At 41.1% G+C, this 19,486-nt stretch overlaps 1 protein-coding gene across 1 annotated transcript; it reads right to left on the reverse strand.

The window, feature by feature from the left end:
• Positions 1 to 5,808: 5,808 nt before the first annotated feature.
• PDK4 (pyruvate dehydrogenase kinase 4) lies at positions 5,809 to 16,082 on the reverse strand. The gene is made up of 11 exons (XM_017817707.1): positions 15,869 to 16,082; positions 15,015 to 15,156; positions 13,909 to 13,980; positions 13,141 to 13,325; positions 12,637 to 12,726; positions 12,044 to 12,121; positions 11,350 to 11,426; positions 10,592 to 10,690; positions 10,193 to 10,303; positions 9,369 to 9,482; positions 5,809 to 8,337 (listed from the first exon to the last, which is right to left on the reverse strand). Exons 1-11 carry the CDS (start codon positions 16,014 to 16,016, stop codon positions 8,194 to 8,196), a joined length of 1,260 nt encoding a protein of 419 aa, XP_017673196.1. The 5' UTR covers positions 16,017 to 16,082; the 3' UTR covers positions 5,809 to 8,193.
• Positions 16,083 to 19,486: the final 3,404 nt, after the last annotated feature.

The following is a 19,486-nucleotide window of genomic DNA, read 5'->3' on the forward strand; positions in this document are numbered from 1 at the left end:
CACACACGTGTTTCTTGTTCAACATATCTTGAAGGTCTAAATATATTTCACATAATTCTCTTCCTCGTCTATGTATGGCACTTGATAAATTCCTCCAGTACAACATGTGCCATGGAGGTAATACAATGGGAGGTAATACAATGAGGCCAGCATCTTGTCTGGTCTTGCACTCTGAAGTAGGTAAAAATTAGTTTGTTTGCTGACTCCTAGAGACCTTCAGGGGTGTATGTGTCTCTTCTACAGATCAGCAGCTCAAACTATTTTGGCTTTGCCCACAATTCACAGGTGTCAACAGGAAGCATGTCACAAATTTCAGTGGACACCGTGTGAGGTCTAAAGATGAATTATTACTACTCCAATATCTGTCATTTACATTTGTTAGTATGTTGATTCCACATTATATTATACTCTTTTATTGATTGAAAATGTTAGCATGTATTAGAAACAAGTTACAGAAAAGAACAGTGAATTATATCAGCAGTTATCAGACATATTTATAGAAAATCCATTGATTCATCACCTATATTCTGTATTCCATATCCATATTCTATTTAAGAACAACTGAATAATTGCTTCTGAATCTATTATATCAACAAAAAACCCCTCCTATAAGTGAAATCTTAACACAATTTACACCAATATACTACCATTCGCCTAGAAATGCTTACATTATTTTAAAAACCCAAACCTTCCAGTGTTAATATACTTTAAAGAAATGCTGAAAAACATTTATTTTACCCTTTCATTGTCAGCAGCTTTGCTGCAATCTTCTTCTGTTCTTATGAAATGAAACAGCCCCCTTCTGAAACAGCATGCTGTTGAGAATAGACCTTCTCCCCCAAAACTCTCATTTCCTGAGGCAGTGGATGTATTCATTCCTAAGAACTGGGAGGACCTGCAGTTCTTCTCTGCTCTGTTTGACTGCTATAGTGCAGATTTAAAGGAAAGACACATTCTCTCCCTTAACATCAATACTCACAGGTGAGGAATATCATTCTGCTGCAGAGCAAAGGAGAAGGCAAGGACAATTCATTAGAGAAGGATGAAAACATCTCTTTTGGGCAGCTCTGAATACAAATCTCTGTAATATAATTTCCACGGTATGCCTGCACCAATTTATGGCACTCCACTGAATAGTTTTGCCATTGTTCCAGCTGTTCTCACATGGATGTTGTCATTCAAAAGACAGAAAGCCTGGAAACATGTGAAAGGTGTTACAATTTTTTTTTCCTCAAGTGAACTGATCATCCAGTGGACTCAAAAAATCTTCAAAAGCTTTTGGAAGTGTGACATGCCTCTGAAGCACAGTTCCCATCCTTCAGCTACAGAAGATAGGCTCAGAGGATGCAGAGCCAGGCATCAGCAGCAGGAGTAGGAAGAGAGGAACAGTAGGGCAAGGCCACGGAGGCAAAGCACAGGCAGGGATTTGGACCAGCAGAAGACTTCTGGGCATCTACACAAATAACTTAGAAAACTTAAGAATGTCCCTGATCAGAGCTTGGAAATGAAGCTTCTTCATTGTGTGTTTATGTAAAACCTGAGGCAAAGCTGATTAGAAGCAAGGGAAAGTTGTCCATTGAGATCAGAAGGTTTTATAACAGGTCCTAACTAGGCAGAAAGAAGTGCTTTTGTGTCAACACAGTTTTATGCCTGAGCAAACAGCTTCCTGTGGTCTGTGAACCAACGACACATACCTGGTAATACCGAGAGTGGTCCAAACCAGCTGATCCACCCCTGCGTGAAGGTTGAATTCCATGAGTAATACCCTTTGTAAGCACGGCCTTGACTGTGGGTCATCAATACCCTTTGCAATGCACATTTACTAACAGTGCTGCATGCCACAGTGATTGGAGGAGAGGACAAGTAACTCTGGCAGGTATTCCACCCTGTTGCCCAGTTAATTGGTTAAAAATCAACCAGGAGTGTTGTGGGCAGTGAAGCTGCTAGGAAGAGAAAAACACTCAAAAAAAGAGCTTTCAATGCATCTGATTTCCCAGTATGCCTTGTGGTATTTAACAATCAGCATCAGTTACAGTTTGCTCCTAATTTTCTGTAAAAGTTCCACAAAGTAATTGGTATTTGAATGTCCCAGGAGTAGTAAGCATGGCTCAGAACTCTCCAGCAGCACCACTGCCCTGTGGACTGCAGAGTGATGAGCCTCATGCTGTCTCCTATGGTCTTGTGACACTAGGCACTAGGACCAGCCCCAAACCCAGACAGATCAGCAATGCAAGTAATGACAAGCTGCCCAGAGGCAGCTCCAGGCTGACATAGTTTCTGCCAGCAGCCAGTTCATCTGCAATGATCCCATTGGCCTTTGCTGCAGGATAAATATTGTCTGGGATTTTCCATTATCTATCCACCCTGGCCAGCAATGAAACAGCAGTGATGCCATTTTGAGCTCTGTATTTCCAGTCTCCCACAAACACACAAAACTAGTAAGGGAACTTGAGTCATTTACCTAAACATAAATTTTCACTGATATTTTAGAAAGCCAGAGTGTCCATAAAATGTATTTGCATGGGACTGGCAGGAATGACAAAGGACCTGTGAAAGATTTCTGGTCTTCCAGAGTGACAGATGAGAGACAGGCAGAGTACTTCAGGCTTCTTCATATCGCACCAAGTATCTATTTTTAGGTAACTGAATTAGCTGGGAGTCATCTCATATCTGATGCCATCTGAACACAGGTGCCTACATGTGCCTCAGGTGTCTAGGGTCCCATTACAGTCTGTGGAATTCTGCCATTTAAGATGGGATCACTATTGAGACACCAGAAGTAGGTGTTTGCTTCAGAAGAAGTTGATACTTTCTGGGGTCCTCTGGATATATTGACAGTGGTCATAGGGAGCTTAGATACCCAACTCACACCTCAGCACACACATTGAGACCTGTACACAGTATCATGATAAGGTGTCATACTTGATGTGCCAAATCCTATGCCAAGGTTCTTGGTTTTCAGGCCCAGTCCACTACTGTGACAAAGTACAGAAAGCCCAATCTATAAACAGCAATGAAAACAATTATTTCTTTTTTTTTAAACTTGATTTTCTTATTTGAGCCTTGCAGACGGGGCATATCTGGATTAATGTAACCTAAAGTATGCCTGTCCTAAACTAGAAATTGTCTGTCACCTTCCAGGAGGATGCTCTGAAGCCCCAAATAGTGGTACTGGTGGTCACTCCTCTTGCTGTATTTCCTGCATCACTGTTTTGTCTGGGTTTTCAAATGGACATGACATCAGGAGGGCAGCATGAGGCTCATTCCTCGAGGCTGTCCCCCTCACACAGCAGGGAGTCAGATAGGTCCTTTCTTTTCTTGCCTCTTCCTGCTAGGAACTGCAAAGCAAGAGAATGACACAGGGAAATCTGTGCTAATTCTATATGGGCCAATTTGTTGCACTCTGTTTTGATTTTCTTTCATAGCTGCGGAAGTAATATAGAGGAGAGTTTGTGAGGAGCAGCTCCAGATACCCCATACATATTTTTCTGCTTGTATAAGAATCTTATATTATTGAGAGGCCTCAGGCTATTCTGAAAACTCAGGACTGTATTCCAGCCTCTTGCTGTGCCAACCGACATTCAAGACTTCGAAGAAGAATTAAGATTGCCCATAGGGTATTTCTGTCCTTTCCTCCCTTTGAGATGAGTGGAGAGAAGCGGGACTGACTGAAGCCACCTACCAGCGTGTCCTTTTTTATCTCTTTGCTGACTGTGAGGAGGAGCAGCATTCGGCTAGGTACTGAGTCAGTCATTCTGTCTTGAATGTACATGCAAGCACAGACATGCAAAGCCACCTTAGGGCCCGTAACACAGGATCAGCACATAGGCATCTCAAATTACGTTGTCAGTTTTTGGGAAATACAAACCCAAAGATGTTAACCTAGAAGTGTGCCCCTTCCTCTTCACCATCCCCACCTCCAAAAATTAGCTGAGCCAAGGGATTGTAAACTGCCAAGTTCTACCTCCCATTTGCCAAAACTGCTCAAGAATTTAAGGGCAGAAAATTCTTGGGTGTTATAACTGATCCTCTTAAGTCATCATTGCTACCATAAAGTGGGAAAAAAAATATCTATTTTTCCAGTCCAGTAGTGTTTCTTATCAAAGGTAGCAAAGCTTGTTTTGTAATAATGCTTTGGGAAGGACATAATTGCATGCTAAGGGCAAAGTCTAGTGGATTTAAAAACTTGGTTAAGTGATAGGAAAAAGATGATAATGAACAACCGTGTATCAAGACTTCAGGGAGATTAATCTGGATGCGTGCCCAAGGCACCAGTCACACAATCAGTGTACACTTTTTATCTAATGATCTGGAAGATTGAACACAGGGTGCTTTGGCGTGGTTTCTGTTGACATCAGGAACCTGACTGTGTAAGGTGCTGATCAGGGGGCAAAGGGCAAAAGTGCAACATCTGCTTACCTCCTGTGAAACCAGAACTGTTCAGCCGTGGGTAAACCCACTCATGTCAGTGACCCCCGATGAGGCAGCAGATACCCAGGCCCTGCATCGCTTTGCTGAACCAGAAGCTGGCACGTGGCGTCTGTTACTCGCTGGGTTAGTGTGGGAGAAGGGAAAAAAATAACCACATTTCTCCTTCTAGACTGCAGGAGCTTGACTGGGACTTATAGCCTGTGCACAGCAAGCTGTGGAAAGACCTGGGCCTGCTGCAGCCACGTTTTCAACATGGAGCTGCACAGCAGCTTGAGTAAATCCTGCTGCACTGCAGCATCCCGGCTCCCGAGTCTGCCATGGGCAAGGTATAGAGTGCATGTCTATGTACTTCTGCTTGGAAAAACCTGAGGGGAAATGTGCTAGTCCTGCCTCTAGAGATTGCAGGACAGTGAAAACACAATGGGTATTTTTGTGGTTGGTTTCCTTTTGTTTTCCATAGTAGTTTATTGAAGTTCCTGGTGTACTTTAGTTCTGGGTTGTTTCTCCCAGCACACCTGGCATACTGATATACGTCAGAGTGGTACCTTTCTGGAAATGAGAAAAGTATACACCATCTGATCTGCTTCCCTGGCATTACAGTTAGAAAAACCTTCAGGTAAAATCCACTTCTGTAAGAAGGGCAAACTCAGCACACAAGGCTGTCACTTGTAGGCTTACTGCCGGGCACCCAGAGTCAGGCTGGTTTTCACTTCTCCTCTTTCAGGTAAAGTATACATGCATTTTTACAGTTACTCTATCTTAAAATTAAGAAGATGCAGGATGGTCCCAGGCCAACACAAGTCTGCTAAAGTACCAGTTGTAGAGGACTGTTCTATCATGGCACAATCTGATCCATCTGGTCACTACCATTTTCTTACACACCAGCTATTAAGAGTCAGCTGTCCTATTGCTTCAGAACTGAAAGACAGGCTTCCATTTAGTCTCTGGAAAAACTTATTTGTTAAATATAGACTCAACGATGAATGCCTTTTTTATATAAAACTAAAACTAGTGGTAAATTTTCATATTCTTGAAAGCTGAACAAAACATAAAAGCGTAGAACATGCAGTGATGAAGGATTCCCAGTTCTCATCTCTGAAGATGGATACTGTGCTAATCGGAAAGAGTAAGATGATGCATAAGGTAATGCACTAGGTTTAGGCACAATGTAACGTCTCAACAGATGAAATATTAAGCATAAGCAGATCAGTTTCAGGGTTTTTTCTCCTCTGTTGTACCTGATACAGTTGTTTTGCTCAACTCAATTTTGTAAGACTTCAAAAAGGGCCTTGTCTGGGTCCCCCCCCAGGCTGCACTGTGATCTGAGAAATGCTTGTTGCACTAGTCTTCTTAGAAAATAAAGATTCTAGACAACCATTGATTGAAAAGATTTTATTATAAAATTATGTCAACATCTACATCCAGGTAAAAGACTTAAAACTAGAGCTCTACTTTCAGAATAAATATTCAGTGAACGCTGGAAAAGGTGCTGTATTATCTAGGTAGATAGACCTAATTTGTAATACTGCAAAGATTCCACATGGGTTCCTTAAGTGCTATACACACCTCTGTCTGCATCATGTGTTCTGCAGCTTCACTCTGCAAAAAAAATTAGACATTTCTGCAGCACCCATGTACCTCAGCTGCTTTGAAACAGAAATTACAGCTCCTACCTGGAGCAGCTGCAGCTATGTTACAGGTGCACCATTGTATCACAACTCATATTCAATGCCTGGATGCAGACAGAAAGCTATAAATTGTGATTACCTGACAACAGTAAATACCTAGATATGTGTTTGTGACCTTGTATTCCATACAAAAATCAACAAATACTCAAATATATTATAGCAGTGAAGACAGCTTTTTCACACCTGTATATTCTAGACAAAAATATTTCCTTTTTACAAACAATTTCATTCACTGAGCTGAGCTCAGATACATGACCTGGTGACCTTTGGTGACTGTAGCTTATTCACCAGGATAAAGACAGCCTAGATGCAGTACTGAAGTCATAATGCTCAGTAGTTATCACCAATACATATAAATTTAGTTTTTGAAAGAAATGAAGCATATCAGAACACTATTTTGATTGAAAAATCTATTCCAACAGGACTTCTAGAAAACAAAAGCAGTTCCGTTTTTCTCTCGTTCTTATTAAAAACATTTTAGAATCACAGTAGAGTATGGAGCAGCCTTCTTTCAAAATAATACAAATCTGTTATAGTAAACTGTCATACAACTGAGTGAGATGCTTTACTGTACTTAAAACTTCTTGCAAAGGATCACATATACCTGAGATAATATGCTAATTAGTAAAAAAAGTTCAAGTAATATTATACAGCCTTGATGAACTTTAGACTGGCCATCTTGGCAATAGCTTAACACCTGCTGTTAAGTTTACTTTGCTTACAAAACTGAAAATGCACAAAGATGTGCTAGGAAGAATGTTACTGAGAACAGAATACTTTCCGAACAACCCTCTCTCACTGGCACTGTTCTTCTGGGAATTCCCCCTATTTTGCTGTTCATAAAAGCTATTCTATAGTTTTCAGTCCTGCTTGCATTTTGAAACATCATTTCCTAAGCCCTTTCCATTGCAATGAAGAGTTCTAAGAATAAATTTAGAGTTTCTACACCACTCCTGAAAACTTTTCAAACAGACCTTCAGTGCTCATCACAGCTTTCAGGGTATAGATTCCCCCATGTACCTCTCTGAGCTAGTGTGGTCCAATACAAATTTGACAAAGACAATTGGCAGATTTCAGTTTAGAGTACTGAGCCACTGATCTTCTAATAGCACAACAAAACGAAAACACAAAAGCGTGTTTTACACGTGCTGTTTCCCACAACATGCTTACACAATACAGATCACAAAACCTTTCTGTTCAACCTGTACGTCTGACCTCAGTTCTCGGAAAATCCTATCTGACTTGGCACATGCTCTCCAGAGTACAGGGATGTAGGCTAGATGCACCCTAACCTTAGAGCTGGTATTACCAAGTAGCTTTCTGTTTCTTTCCAGTACCTTTCTAAAATATCCTGACTTTCTTCTTAATTACCTTATGCATAGAAGCCTTACTTGGTTGGTTTTCCATGAACAGCTTAATATAAAAAAAATCTAACAAAGTAACGCACAGAGCAAGGCATCACATAAGAATAATTAATAGAATACTTTTTTTTTTTAAATGGGACTTCCTTATATATGGAAAACACTTTCTCCCTACTTTCCAGGACTCCCTCCTTTCCAGTCGGGCTGTATTTGAATGCTGTGTTTGTATCTTGCTACAAGACTGTCATATTAGGTACATCTTTTCCAAATATTATAATTATAGCTTTAAAGTACAGGTGTTATCTGCCTACCTGAGAAGTTCTGTAATAAGATAAACTGCTGATAACTATTCTAGAAGAAAAATACGCATCAGCACAACTTATGTTTATCAGTATTCAGAATTCAAGCATTAAACAGGACTTAAAAATTGCACACCTCTACAACACCAAGTCTTTGATCATAAGAAAAAAAATAGTCTGATTTTCCTCTACACACAGATCTTTAAAGATATATGTCCTGCTATTTTCCTTATTCTGAAGTCCACAGCAAGATTTCACACTCGGTGCACACAGCCTAGGTGATAACATCCTTATCTTCTTTCTCCTCTATCAGTCCTGAAACTTGCTTGTTTGGAGGTAGATGAATACTTCCAAACGCTGCTCTTTTTGAGAAGCCAGCTTGATCCCCTTGGGTGCCTGGATACCAACTTCTCTTCAGAAAGCTGCACTCTGTTTTGATACATTCTTTGGGTCTTTGCTTGGGACACACCAGTCATCTGCCTCTGAGGTAGCTTGGTAATGCTTGGAAGTTGATTTATTAAAAACTGGGAGTTTCTCTATTGAGTCTGTTGATAAGGCCTAAAGTCAAGAAGGAAGACGTTACTTGGTTTCCACCTCTCAATAATGCCACTTTGCAAAAATTCATGCAGTATGCTTAAAGTGTTAAGCCAATAACACTACAAAACAGTTATTTACAGAAATATTTCTACAATAAATGTGGTAGTTTATGTGCTTCAGTATCTGTGCTTGTTTTGGATAATTTAGTGGGACAAATGTAGTAAAATGGAATCCTATTTATGCATTTTTATAGGCCTTAAGCATTACCCCTTAACATGTTTGCAAGATAGCCCAGGAATGCATGGAAGAGAACTTTGATTTACAAAATTCTAGAGAAGCTTTAAAATATTTAAAAATTGCCAATCCCTACTTCCATATTTTGCAAATAACAAAAAAATTCCTATCCTATTGGGAAATTGCTAAATAGAAATGTTAGATATATAAATATATATAGCTGAACTGTCTTTTCCTCTTGTACTACCACTCTGGTTGTGCTTCAGTGTGTTCAGAACTATGCTTTCAGTTTATTGGAAGAAATTCAAAGAAAGTTTTCCTGTGAGTAAGCACAGAGAGTAGAAAAGAACATGTAGTCCTATTTGCAGGTTACTTATAAAAAGAGTAGTGCATGTTATATGCTTGGTGTTCAAGATTACTGATATCTGGATCCCATACATGGGCTATATGGCAACTTGAACAGCACCAGTTCAAAGATTTAGTTTATGCAAACTTTCTGGTTGACACAGAGTTAAGAAATCAGATCTGTAGCTCACACTCTGACTTCATTCTCTTCCAGTACTTTGTATTCTATGAACAAGTATAGAACATCTTAACACAAGATGAAAACTAACATGACTCTCACTAGTAGTTTTTCAAGTAGACTCCTTAAAGCCAAGTGACCTTTTTAATTCTACCTACCAGTTACTGGTATTTCTTTAGAAAAAAACAAGAGCTATTCACGAGCAGAGATTTTGTTTACCTTAAAATTATACTGAGTAGTTACCTCACTGCATTAATGGTAGGTATCTGTTATTTAACCAAATCAAAATACATACCTTCAAGTAGATAATAGCATCTGTTCCATAACCACATATGGAGTAGAGATTTAGATCTCCTTGAAAGTATTTAGCATAAAGACGTGAAATTGGCAAGCCATACCCAAAACCAGCCTGAAAATAAAGTATAAGATAAAATTAATTATTTTTTTACTATCTCTTACAGCTTAAAGTTAAATAGCTGCAAAGTCTTCAGAGATTTTAAACTGCTAGAAGTCCTTTGCACTTCCTCCTCTTAAAAGCAAACATAAATCTCTAAGAAGTCTCATACAGAATACTGAAACTGACCATTAAAAAAAACAAACCCACAAGAAAATAAATCTTCATGGAAAAGGAAGAGTTTAAATATATGTCCCACTTTTACACAGTACATTTCTGTATTTCCCCTCCTCTGTTTTTGCTAGTACAGCTTGATCAGTAAAAGGAGCTTGCTACTGGGAGATAAATATTAGTCTAAAAGCCTGTTCCAGTTGTGCTTGCCTCCGAAAAGACAGCATAATTTACAATAAATTTGAGAATTGAATGGGAAGTGAAGACCACGTAAATTAGTGTCATTGGGATGCAAGGAAAAAAAAAAGGAGGGGGAGGTTAGATTCAGGTTGTAATGTTCTTCTTTGTTTACACCTTTAAAAACATAATTCTGTCCATTGAGCTAGATATTAAAATTCTTTTTCAGTAAGTGTTAATTAATACTTATGAGGCTCAATAATCTTTGCATACCCCACAAAGCAGCAGGGTGGACATAGCGTTTCATTATTAACCCACTAATCTGTCCAACACTTACAGCAACCTTATTACCAAAATGAGTATTGAAAATATCTTACAAAAGGAGTATTTCGAGCATCATCCATATCGGGCCTTGGTGCTGTGGAATACATGTAGCTAAACAGCTGCTCAATTTTCCTTACTGGAACACCACCTCCTCTGTCTGAGATCTGATTTAAGAGAGAATGAAGTTAACTTCAATCATGTACTAAGAATGGTATTTAAAATGCTGTTATTTGAACACATCTTTATGTTTGCATAAATGCAAACATTTGTTTTGCAGCATATTATTTTACAGTTAGATAACTGTGCCACATGGAGGCTATAAGAATGCTCATATGCTCATAGTATCTTTGATCTCTTGCCAGGGGCCAGAAGATCTTTTAACAGAATTTGCTGCAGCATATGTAACCATAAAGACAACATTAAGTCCATATTGTAGTAGGCCAACAAAATACCTTGATTGCCAAGTCTTCTTTTCCTAGAACAACTGTCACTTCAATTGGAGAAAGGGTTGGACTGTTTTCTTGGAATTCAACAGTTGCCCTCATTGAATTCTATGGAAAAGAATGTTACCATTACCAGAGATTGCTGAATCTACGCACTTCAAACCATAAACCCTGTTATGCAGAGGCTGAGCACAGTTACCCTCTATTCCTATCAGACACTTAGCATTTTACCATAACAGGAGCAGAGGAGGTCTCTCACCTAAAAGTGTCTAAGCATAGCCAAGACTCTTCTACGTGTGAAAGATTACTGTTCTTGCCTTAAAGTCAACAGGTTTCCAGAGAAGAGCAAAGTTCAGCAGTTGCTAGAGGCTGCCAGATTTCTGCACCCCATGTTGGCAGCATTCAAGCTCAGTCCCATTCACAACTTCTAGATGTGTTGGCCACTCTACAGAAAAGGCATCAGGGCAAACCTACACTACAGATGTAATCTATAAAACCAGAAGGCTAGTGGTGGTCACAATCCCACGTCCCGCTTTCACACTCTCTTTCCCTTACCCTGTCCCATTTACCATCACACAAAAGGGTTCAAATGTTCTCTTACAAACTGCAATCGTACTGCCAAGACTATTTCCCCAAATAAGAAAACCTTTGAGATCTCACTGTCCTATGCAAAGCTTTATTACTTCATTCAGATCTAGCTAGAGGTTTTAAGTATTGATGCTCCAGCTCAAATTACTAAGGGAAGAAAAGAGTTTATACTGACATACCTTAAAGAGCTCAAAAAGCATGTGGAAAAGATGAGATGGAACATATACAATGTTAATTGGCTGTCCTGGAGCTTTTCCTAGAGGAAGGGAAAAATAAAAATAGGAGTTAAAAGGGCGATGAAATTTTTTCTGTATTGTATCCAAATTTTACAATAAGCAAGTTGCCAAAGCAAACCAGAAAATATATCAACTCTCATTTTTGGTTTCCCTCCCTACAAAATTGGCAAACAACTTTATGCATTCATAAGAGTGTTTAGATTGCAATCACCACTTGCTTAATTACAGTTTCTTTTCAAATAAACAAAACAAATATCGAGTACTAACTCCCTTTTAATAAATAAAGGATTTCAAACATTAAGTAGACTGCTGAAATCAGATAGATGCAGGCACTTAGACCAGAACCAGCATTTCAGTCAGCAGTTCCTCACCCCAGATATAGAGCTCCTCTCTAGCAACAGGTTTCTCTTACTTTTCTCAAATTCATAAATAGTAGCTCAGAAAATCTATTTTTAAGATATATTGACTTTTGAGTTCTAACCCAGGAGATTAAGTGAGGTGCCTATAATAGAAAATGAAGATGAACTTGGCCAACTGCTATGTACCACTAAGGTTGCAGAATTGGGGGCCTTTTGATTCAGTAAGAGCAGCAGTTTGGCTACCGATAGGAAGGAAGTCATAAAAGCTCTCATCTTACCGTTCACTTGAGTAAGTTTCAGTTCTGGAGACGTTAAGTAATACTGGTCACACAACAACTTCGAACTTTCATAAGCATCTGAAATATTTATTAAATATGTGAAATGTAAAAGTTTATTTTTAATACTCGGCAAAATCTGGCTTTTAAATGCATTAACTGCTAAAGTGTTACAGAGTCCAAGACTGTGTCTCAAGGGAATGATAACATTGTATCCATTGTATGCACTAAAAGTTGAGAACAAATGGGGACCCACAGCAGCACGAGAAGATCTTCATACAATTTGATAATTGTGTAGAACTGACACATCTGTTATCTATCAGTAGATAAGACCAACCTCAACACCTCAGACAACTCTAACTCCTACCTCATCTATCACTTGCTAGAACTGAGTCCAACACGTTTTTTACTGCTACTTTGGATTTTAAATTCTGGCCTATAAAAGCCTGTGCTTTCAGCATAGATAGACTGCTTTCAGCCATTTCAATTAAAGCCAGCCAGCATCCTCTATAACATATGTTGGTTACCCAAACTGCTTGCAATCAAATATAAATACTGATCATGAAAAGAAATGTCAAGGATTTGAGAATACATACCATTCACTACTTCAGCAACATCACAGCAAGGATCAATACTTCCAATGTGTCTTGGATGCCCTGAGCCAGATTTATCATCAAAAAGGAGAGCTGTTTGAGATGAAAATGATACTATATTTAATCCCAAATATTGTATTATTAAAAAAGCCCAAAAAATTAGACTAATACAATGTGATCACAACAGAGTCACATAAAAGAATTAATGTTGTTTATGCTTTTATGAGTTAAAATGCTGTGTACTGCCAGCAAACTATGTTGGTTTTTCTGTAGTTCAACATCTGAAGGTTTTTCAGGTGTAAAGAATTGCATATCTACATATTCCACACCAGACTTATTACAGTTAGTCTGTAGTCTAGAAAACAAGTTCTCATTACTTTCTTAAGTGATAGATTCAGTGTCACACAAAATTATCTGAGGCAGATCTCCAACAGTTTCAAGAAATGTTTACATTAACTTGTTACTCCTTAGGTTGAAGTTTTTCTTCAGGTAAAGGTTTCTACTTACTGTGTTGGTTCATTAGCATCCGGGTGGAAATACGGCTCATGTAAAAACGATCCAAAAAATACTGGATGTTTTGATTGGTGACAGGATCTACTTTAAAAGCGTCTTTGTATTCAATTACTCCTTGTGCCATTGTAGGAACCACATCATGATGTCTGTTTCGGACTCTAATTAATGTATCTATAAAGCTAGGTCAAAAAGATATTTTTAGAGCATTATTCTGAGACTATATAGAGGCAAGCTTTGTACAATGTAATTATCTAATCCACCAGCACCACAGGTAAGTGCTTAACAGTTTTAATATTACAATACAGTCTACTATTTTCATTCTTTTAAAAGTAATTCCTCACTGACTTAAATCAGGAGAGTTTGTTATTTTTAATACAAAAGGTATAATTATTAGCCATGTCAAATTCACTGCCTGTTTACTCATTTATGTGAGCAGATACGTGAGAATGTGAGGAAGGGAAAAAGATCCCTAGCTGACACCTTGGAAAGAAGCGGGGATGTGACTTCACAGACAATTTTTGTTGATATTTTTCTGTCGTGACAGTTCAAGGGGCAGTATGACCTTGAAACCAAGCTGTAACAGGTCATATTTATTTGCAATATTGCTGAACACGATCAGAGATTTAAAGCAGCTTGCTCTATGCAGAACACTTTATGCTAGATTATCAAATTCAGCTCATGACAGCTGTCAGTCTAAAGTGACAATATTACGAAAAGTAGAACATGAACTAAAAAGTTCAAAGAAACAAATTATAAGCTTACTCAGATAAGACTTTTTGGTCATCTGGGCTTTTGTGATGGAACTCGACCAGTTCCTTCAGGCTTTGGATGTACCTATTAAAATAGAACACAGGAAATATATGCTATTCATTTGATTTTTCTTAGCCTAGGAATGTGAAAAGTACTTTGCCTTGTCCGCATCATTACTCTTAACAAGTCAGCTAGGAGTTTGAAGTGCCTTTGAAGTTTGAAGTATCTTTGAAGTATCAAACTTCCATCCAACAGTGGAATGACAGATGGACTCCTCTTGACTGCCTGGATCCTAAAAGTCTTTTCTTGTGCCTGCCATGCAGAAAGGAATCTAAACCCTCACTTTAGGTACATAGGATCACCTTAAAATTCCTGAAAAGAGACATATTTCAAAAGAAGATCCAAATGACAATACAGGTCAGGAAGTCACTTAAGCAAAATTTTTCCAAATCTGATCAGCTTTGGCAGAAGCTAAGCAGTTGAGCCTCTTGTACTAACATCTGACAGTCTTGACGCATACTGCAAAGGCACAACTGTTTGCTATATTAAGAACAGTTTCTAGATCTCACTCTAATACTTCTGCCCTTTATGTCAGCCATCCAGGCAAATGCTGCAACTGTGCCAGTAAACAAGGTTAAATCAGATTCAACCACTCTGTCAACTGCAGAGATTATGTTAATTGAATTCCAAACACTTGCTGCACAGGTCAAGGCTTTGGAACAGAAGCTCTGTTAGTAATCTGAAAGAATGAAACAAGTATATAGCCCGCTTTCCCATTTTTACGTGGCTCCAAGGGTCTGTAATGCTATATGAAAACAGAACACGCCTTCTTCTCTCCCTTCTTAAAGAACGAGAAGTGAGATTTGCTCTAACAGCTATTTCAAACTGCTAAAAACCCCCCACCTATTTAAAGGTAACAATATAAATATGTTGGTTTTCAATTTACTTTTAGCAAGCTAGAAAAGGACAGTGTGTAACAGTTTGCAATTTAGCTTTGATGAAGGAACTGCATTTCTAGTGTATTTTGTTATGTTTTCTATTATTCAAAAAAGTCTGTGACAACAAAGTTGTCAAACCTGTGTTACTTTACAGGCTGAATTCAAGTAGTTCATACTTACCAGCTTTTTACTAATTGTACTGATGGAGTGCCCAGTAATTTATCAGGAAGAAGATCAATTTCTCTCAGTATGTTTGCAAACCTCACAGGAAGTTCTTGTCGTAAAAACGCAAAAGATGTTCTCTCACATCCATTAGTTGAGCCTATGAATAAATCCAAAATAAAACTTTTGTTTAAGGAAGTTTCAAGATGCAACTACAAAATACTGGCTCTCCACAGATTTCAGGACGCTGTTTACAGGACGGCAAGACACAGTGCATTCCTAGGAGGAATACCTGTACAGTTCCCATGCAGACACGGGTCTTATCTGCAATCCTCTAAGAAGCATAATAGCCTCTGTAAACACGAGCGTCTTCGGGGTGACGCCTGGCAGTCATGTGCGCACAGCCGCCCCGACTGCCAGAGCGATAACGGGATCTGGGAACAGCGTGTCCACTTCGCCGAGGCCGATGGCTCCTCCCGATACCGAGTGCGCTGGGCACGAGTACGGCTCGCACACCATTCACCTCTCGGCCCCCGCACCCCACGAGTACCGCCGAAACAGCGCTGTAGCGCATCCTCAGCTCCGATGGCGCACTCAAGTCACCACCGTCCGGCACCTGAGGCTGGAGGTGGTCACCCCAGGAGACCTCCCCGCCGCCGCCACCGCTCTGGGGCCGGCAGGTTCCCGCCGGGGCTCGCCCCCCTGCGCCGCCCTGGCGCTGGGCAGCCGGGCCGGGGCGGCAGCGACTCCCCCGTGGGCTGAGCCTCCGGGCGATCCCCCGGGCTCGTCTCGCCGCGTGGAACCAAGCCCCCGAATGCTGCTCTTGAGCCGCCCCTCCGCCCAGACCCTCCCCTGCTCATCCCGCGTCTCACCGAAGTCCAGTAACTGCTTGATGGAGAGCGGGGAGGGAGAGAAGCGGGAAAACTGCTCCACCTCCTGCGGCAACCGGCTGCGGCTGCTGCTGGCGCTGGCCCCTGCCAGCGGGGCAGCGCTGCGCAGGGCGATCCGTGCTGCCTTCATCGCTCCCGGGGCGGCGGATGTGTGGCAGATGAGCGAGCGGTCTCTAGGTAGCTCCGGGACCGGCGCAGTCCCCTTGTCCCCTCGCCTGTGGCGCGGGGCTTCACGTGGCGCCTCTATTTACAATCGCAGGGGGCGGAGCTCCGACAGGCCGCGCCCCCGCCGGAGCGCCTCGTGACAGCGCTGGCGGGGTTCCCCTTTCCCCCGCCGTCCCGTGGCCGCGGGCGCGTCGCCAGCCCCGCGGGGGTAGCGCCAGGGGCGCCGGGGAGGCCGTGGGGGAGCCGCGGGGCCTGGGAGACGGAGCGGGGGGAGCTGCCCCTGCCCCTCCCGCAGTGATCTTGTTTACCGGGCGAGGTCGGCGGCGGGGCGGCCGTGCCAAGGTCCCGCCCCTCATTGGCTGCGGGGGGGTCCGGCCGTGGGCAGGAGCCAATGGGCGCCCGGGCCGCCGGGAGCGCGAGGCTGTGTCAGGCCGCCATTGCCCGCCCTGGGGGTCGCGGGGGTGGCCGGGGGACACCGTGTCTTTGCACTCCTACGGGGAGGGCTGGCCTTGAATTACTGAGGCGGTAATGCCACGGTCGGCGCAGAGACTACGTGGGTGTGCAAAGGGAACAAAATCAGATCCCAGCCCGCAGGGTTCAGGTTGCTCACATGTAGGTCGGGGCTGTGACCTGGGTTAATAGTGACCAAACACCTGAGGACAGCTGTGCTGGTGACGCACTGGTCCAGGGTCGGCATGTGGTCTTTATTTACTGTCTCTAAAGCTGACGGGAGAGGCGACTGACAGGACAGTGCTCTCGGGGACAGCTCATCTTCCAGGTCACAGTCGATCCAGGAAAAGCCTGCTCACCTTTCCTCTTTGCTGGAGAGAGAGCGTGGATGTCCCGTGCTGCCTGGCCTTTTCCCAACGCACCAACTCCACTAAGGGCAGGTTTTGCATAATGCATTGAAGAATGGAGTTACTGTCAGCGAAGGACTTCCTGACGTTCTAAAACTTGGTCTGAAACAGCAGGAGCGTGTGGCAATAAAACAACAATGCAAACATTGGCAAACAACTCCGTAGTCCAATTATTGTATGCATATTTCCACACACACGCAAACATGTAAACTTTTTTTTCAAGGGAAGGAAGATACGTTCCTAACAAGAAATTCAGATGTTTGGTTTAATAGGCAGAGGAGAACAGTTTAGCTTGTAATTAGATTGGGAGTTTTTAACTGTATCTCATTTTTTTCTCTTCCTAGTCATTATATCTGTTATCCCTGCTTATGGTTCTACTCCCACTGTACTTTATGTTTCATTATTTTATTGCTCCCTGTTTTATTATTTTATTGGGAGATTTACTGTGTTGTTTCTCCATTCAATATATTCTCGTTTACCACAATGATTGGATGTTGGCATATGAAATGTGAAATGAAGCAAAATGTAGAGCTCTAATAGCAGCAAATGTAATCACTTTGATTTTTACTGTCCTTGCCAGAAGTTGAAAATCAAAAATAAATGTTGGTATTTTCTTTTGACTGTTTCAGCTTTGTTTGCCTGCAAGTTGCAGATGACTCAGAGAAGTGAAAATGTCATACAAATTTGTTTAAATCATGAAACCTGTAGGGATAGCCTTTGTTTTGTTTCACATTCTTCCTGAAGCCACTAATAAGTGGCAAGCAAGAATCTCAAAATTAACACTTTGCAAAAAAATCTGGGTCAGAAAAGTCCTCTGCACTAGGCAGATATTCTGGTTTATGAGGTCACTATTTCTATTGAATTGAGATACTTTATTTTAATCAGTTGCTGTGCTGAGCCTGCTTAGTATAAGTAACTTGAATATCCTTCGTGAGCAATCATATTACACACCCTGTTTTGAATAGGGAAGAAATCTACTAGGAATAATTTCTTTCATTTACATTAATTCTCTTTACAGCAACACGCTTTCTCATTGTTTTCCTGGTAGTTATATGCAGTAAGGGATGAAAAAATATCTTACATATTCAGTTTAGCTCTGAACAAACAATACAACCTTAGTTGCAGGAAATATGGGAAACGTGTTGCCTTCCCCAATTGTTAAAAGGGCAAGGCTCCAGTAACTCAAAACCAGGATGTTTTTCAAATCAAAACAAACTTCCACAAGAATTTTACAAATTAGCAGTGCAATAATGAACAGGGGTTTTATTACTTCAATGAGCATCTGGAAGAAGTGTTTCTCCTTCATAATGAAAATTTGCTTCTTACTCTTTGTTTTAATGGGTTATATATTACAGCGGGTTCTGAAAAATATGAATTTCCATTGCTGTAAACATAAACTATATCTGTCTGAAATAATTGTTAAGGATGTCCTGAATATTGAGCAAGACAGCTAAGTTTTATGTAACAATATATGAGGATTCATGGTCAGCCAAACTTCACATGAAGACTAGGCTGTGAAAACTGTAACCACTTCAAACAATGCCTCAGTCTGTCCCATCTCCAGCAGTGTTCTCACTTGATTTTCTCTCCAAACCACTATTTCCCCCTCCCCCTGAAGCTCCTGTGCGCGTGATAATTTTAAGTGCAGGTGTCGGAGAACAGGGTTTTGATAGTGAAGGACAGTGCCAAATTCTGAACTGCAGTATTCATCAGAGGAGATCTCATTTCTGCTGCTTAGATATTTTAACTTTTCTCTTCTGAACTGCCCCAGAGCAAGTTTTGAAAGGCAGTAACAACGTTATCAGTTGCTCGGTTGCAGTAATGTTTTGCTGACTATGCTTAAGAATATGGAGCTGATTAACGTTCTGCTTTTTTGCACAACAGATGGGTCCAGAAGAGTGGAATGAATGAATGCCGGATTCCTGTCCATTTGTCTCCTAGTAGCTCTCCATTGCAATCAGCTACCTTTCACCTCATGTTCCTTATGTCCTCCCCCCAGCCGGAGACACAACATGCTGTACTTAGGTCAGAGCCAGGTTCCTGGTTAGCCAGCATACCTAATAACTGACCCGTGTTGCTGATGTCTAATAGAAGGTATCTTGGCTGCTTTTGCCCTGCCTTTTTTTCTGTAGGGACACAAATTTAAGGCTCTTTTTCCTAACACACCTGCCAACAAGTGCTGGAGACGCAATATGCTGTGCTGGGTTGAGTGCCCTCTCCTGACCAGCCAGAACATAAGTGATGACAACTGGTGTGGTTGCTGCTCTCTAGTAGAGTGAACCTTGGCTGAGTTTCTCCTGCCTTTATTCAAGGTGGAGCAAAATTTGAATCTCCTCACCTGCTAGTTTGTACAAAGTTTGTAAGGAGTTGATTATCTATTCAAATTTGTTTGAAATGGTTAGGAGGGATGGTTTGGCGAAAAGGTGAACAGGCAGCATTATCAATTTTTTTTCCCTTGTGGAACCAGACTAACATTTTCTGCTAAGGACAAAGGCAGCTTCTAATTCAGCTTTTGTAAGGAAGGGTAAATGATGACGCAGGATGAGCAGTAAGTCGAGGTGGAAATTAATGGTAGCAC

The sequence above is a fragment of the Lepidothrix coronata genome, unplaced genomic scaffold (genome assembly GCF_001604755.1).
Source record: "Lepidothrix coronata isolate B3197 unplaced genomic scaffold, Lepidothrix_coronata-1.0 Scaffold62, whole genome shotgun sequence".
NCBI classification, from domain to species: Eukaryota; Metazoa; Chordata; class Aves; order Passeriformes; family Pipridae; genus Lepidothrix; species Lepidothrix coronata.

What these genes read in the sequence shown, in the direction of transcription:
- PDK4 (XM_017817707.1), bottom strand. Translation starts at nt 16,016, where the DNA reads ATGAAGGCAGCACGGATCGCCCTGCGCAGCGCTGCCCCGCTGGCAGGG. An exon ending in CAAGCAGTTACTGGACTTCG is followed by an intron (nt 15,157 to 15,868) that starts GTGAGACGCGGG and finishes ATTTATTCATAG; the next exon opens with GCTCAACTAATGGATGTGAG. An exon ending in TGTTGCTGAAGTAGTGAATG is followed by an intron (nt 12,122 to 12,636) that starts GTATGTATTCTC and finishes TAAATATTTCAG; the next exon opens with ATGCTTATGAAAGTTCGAAG.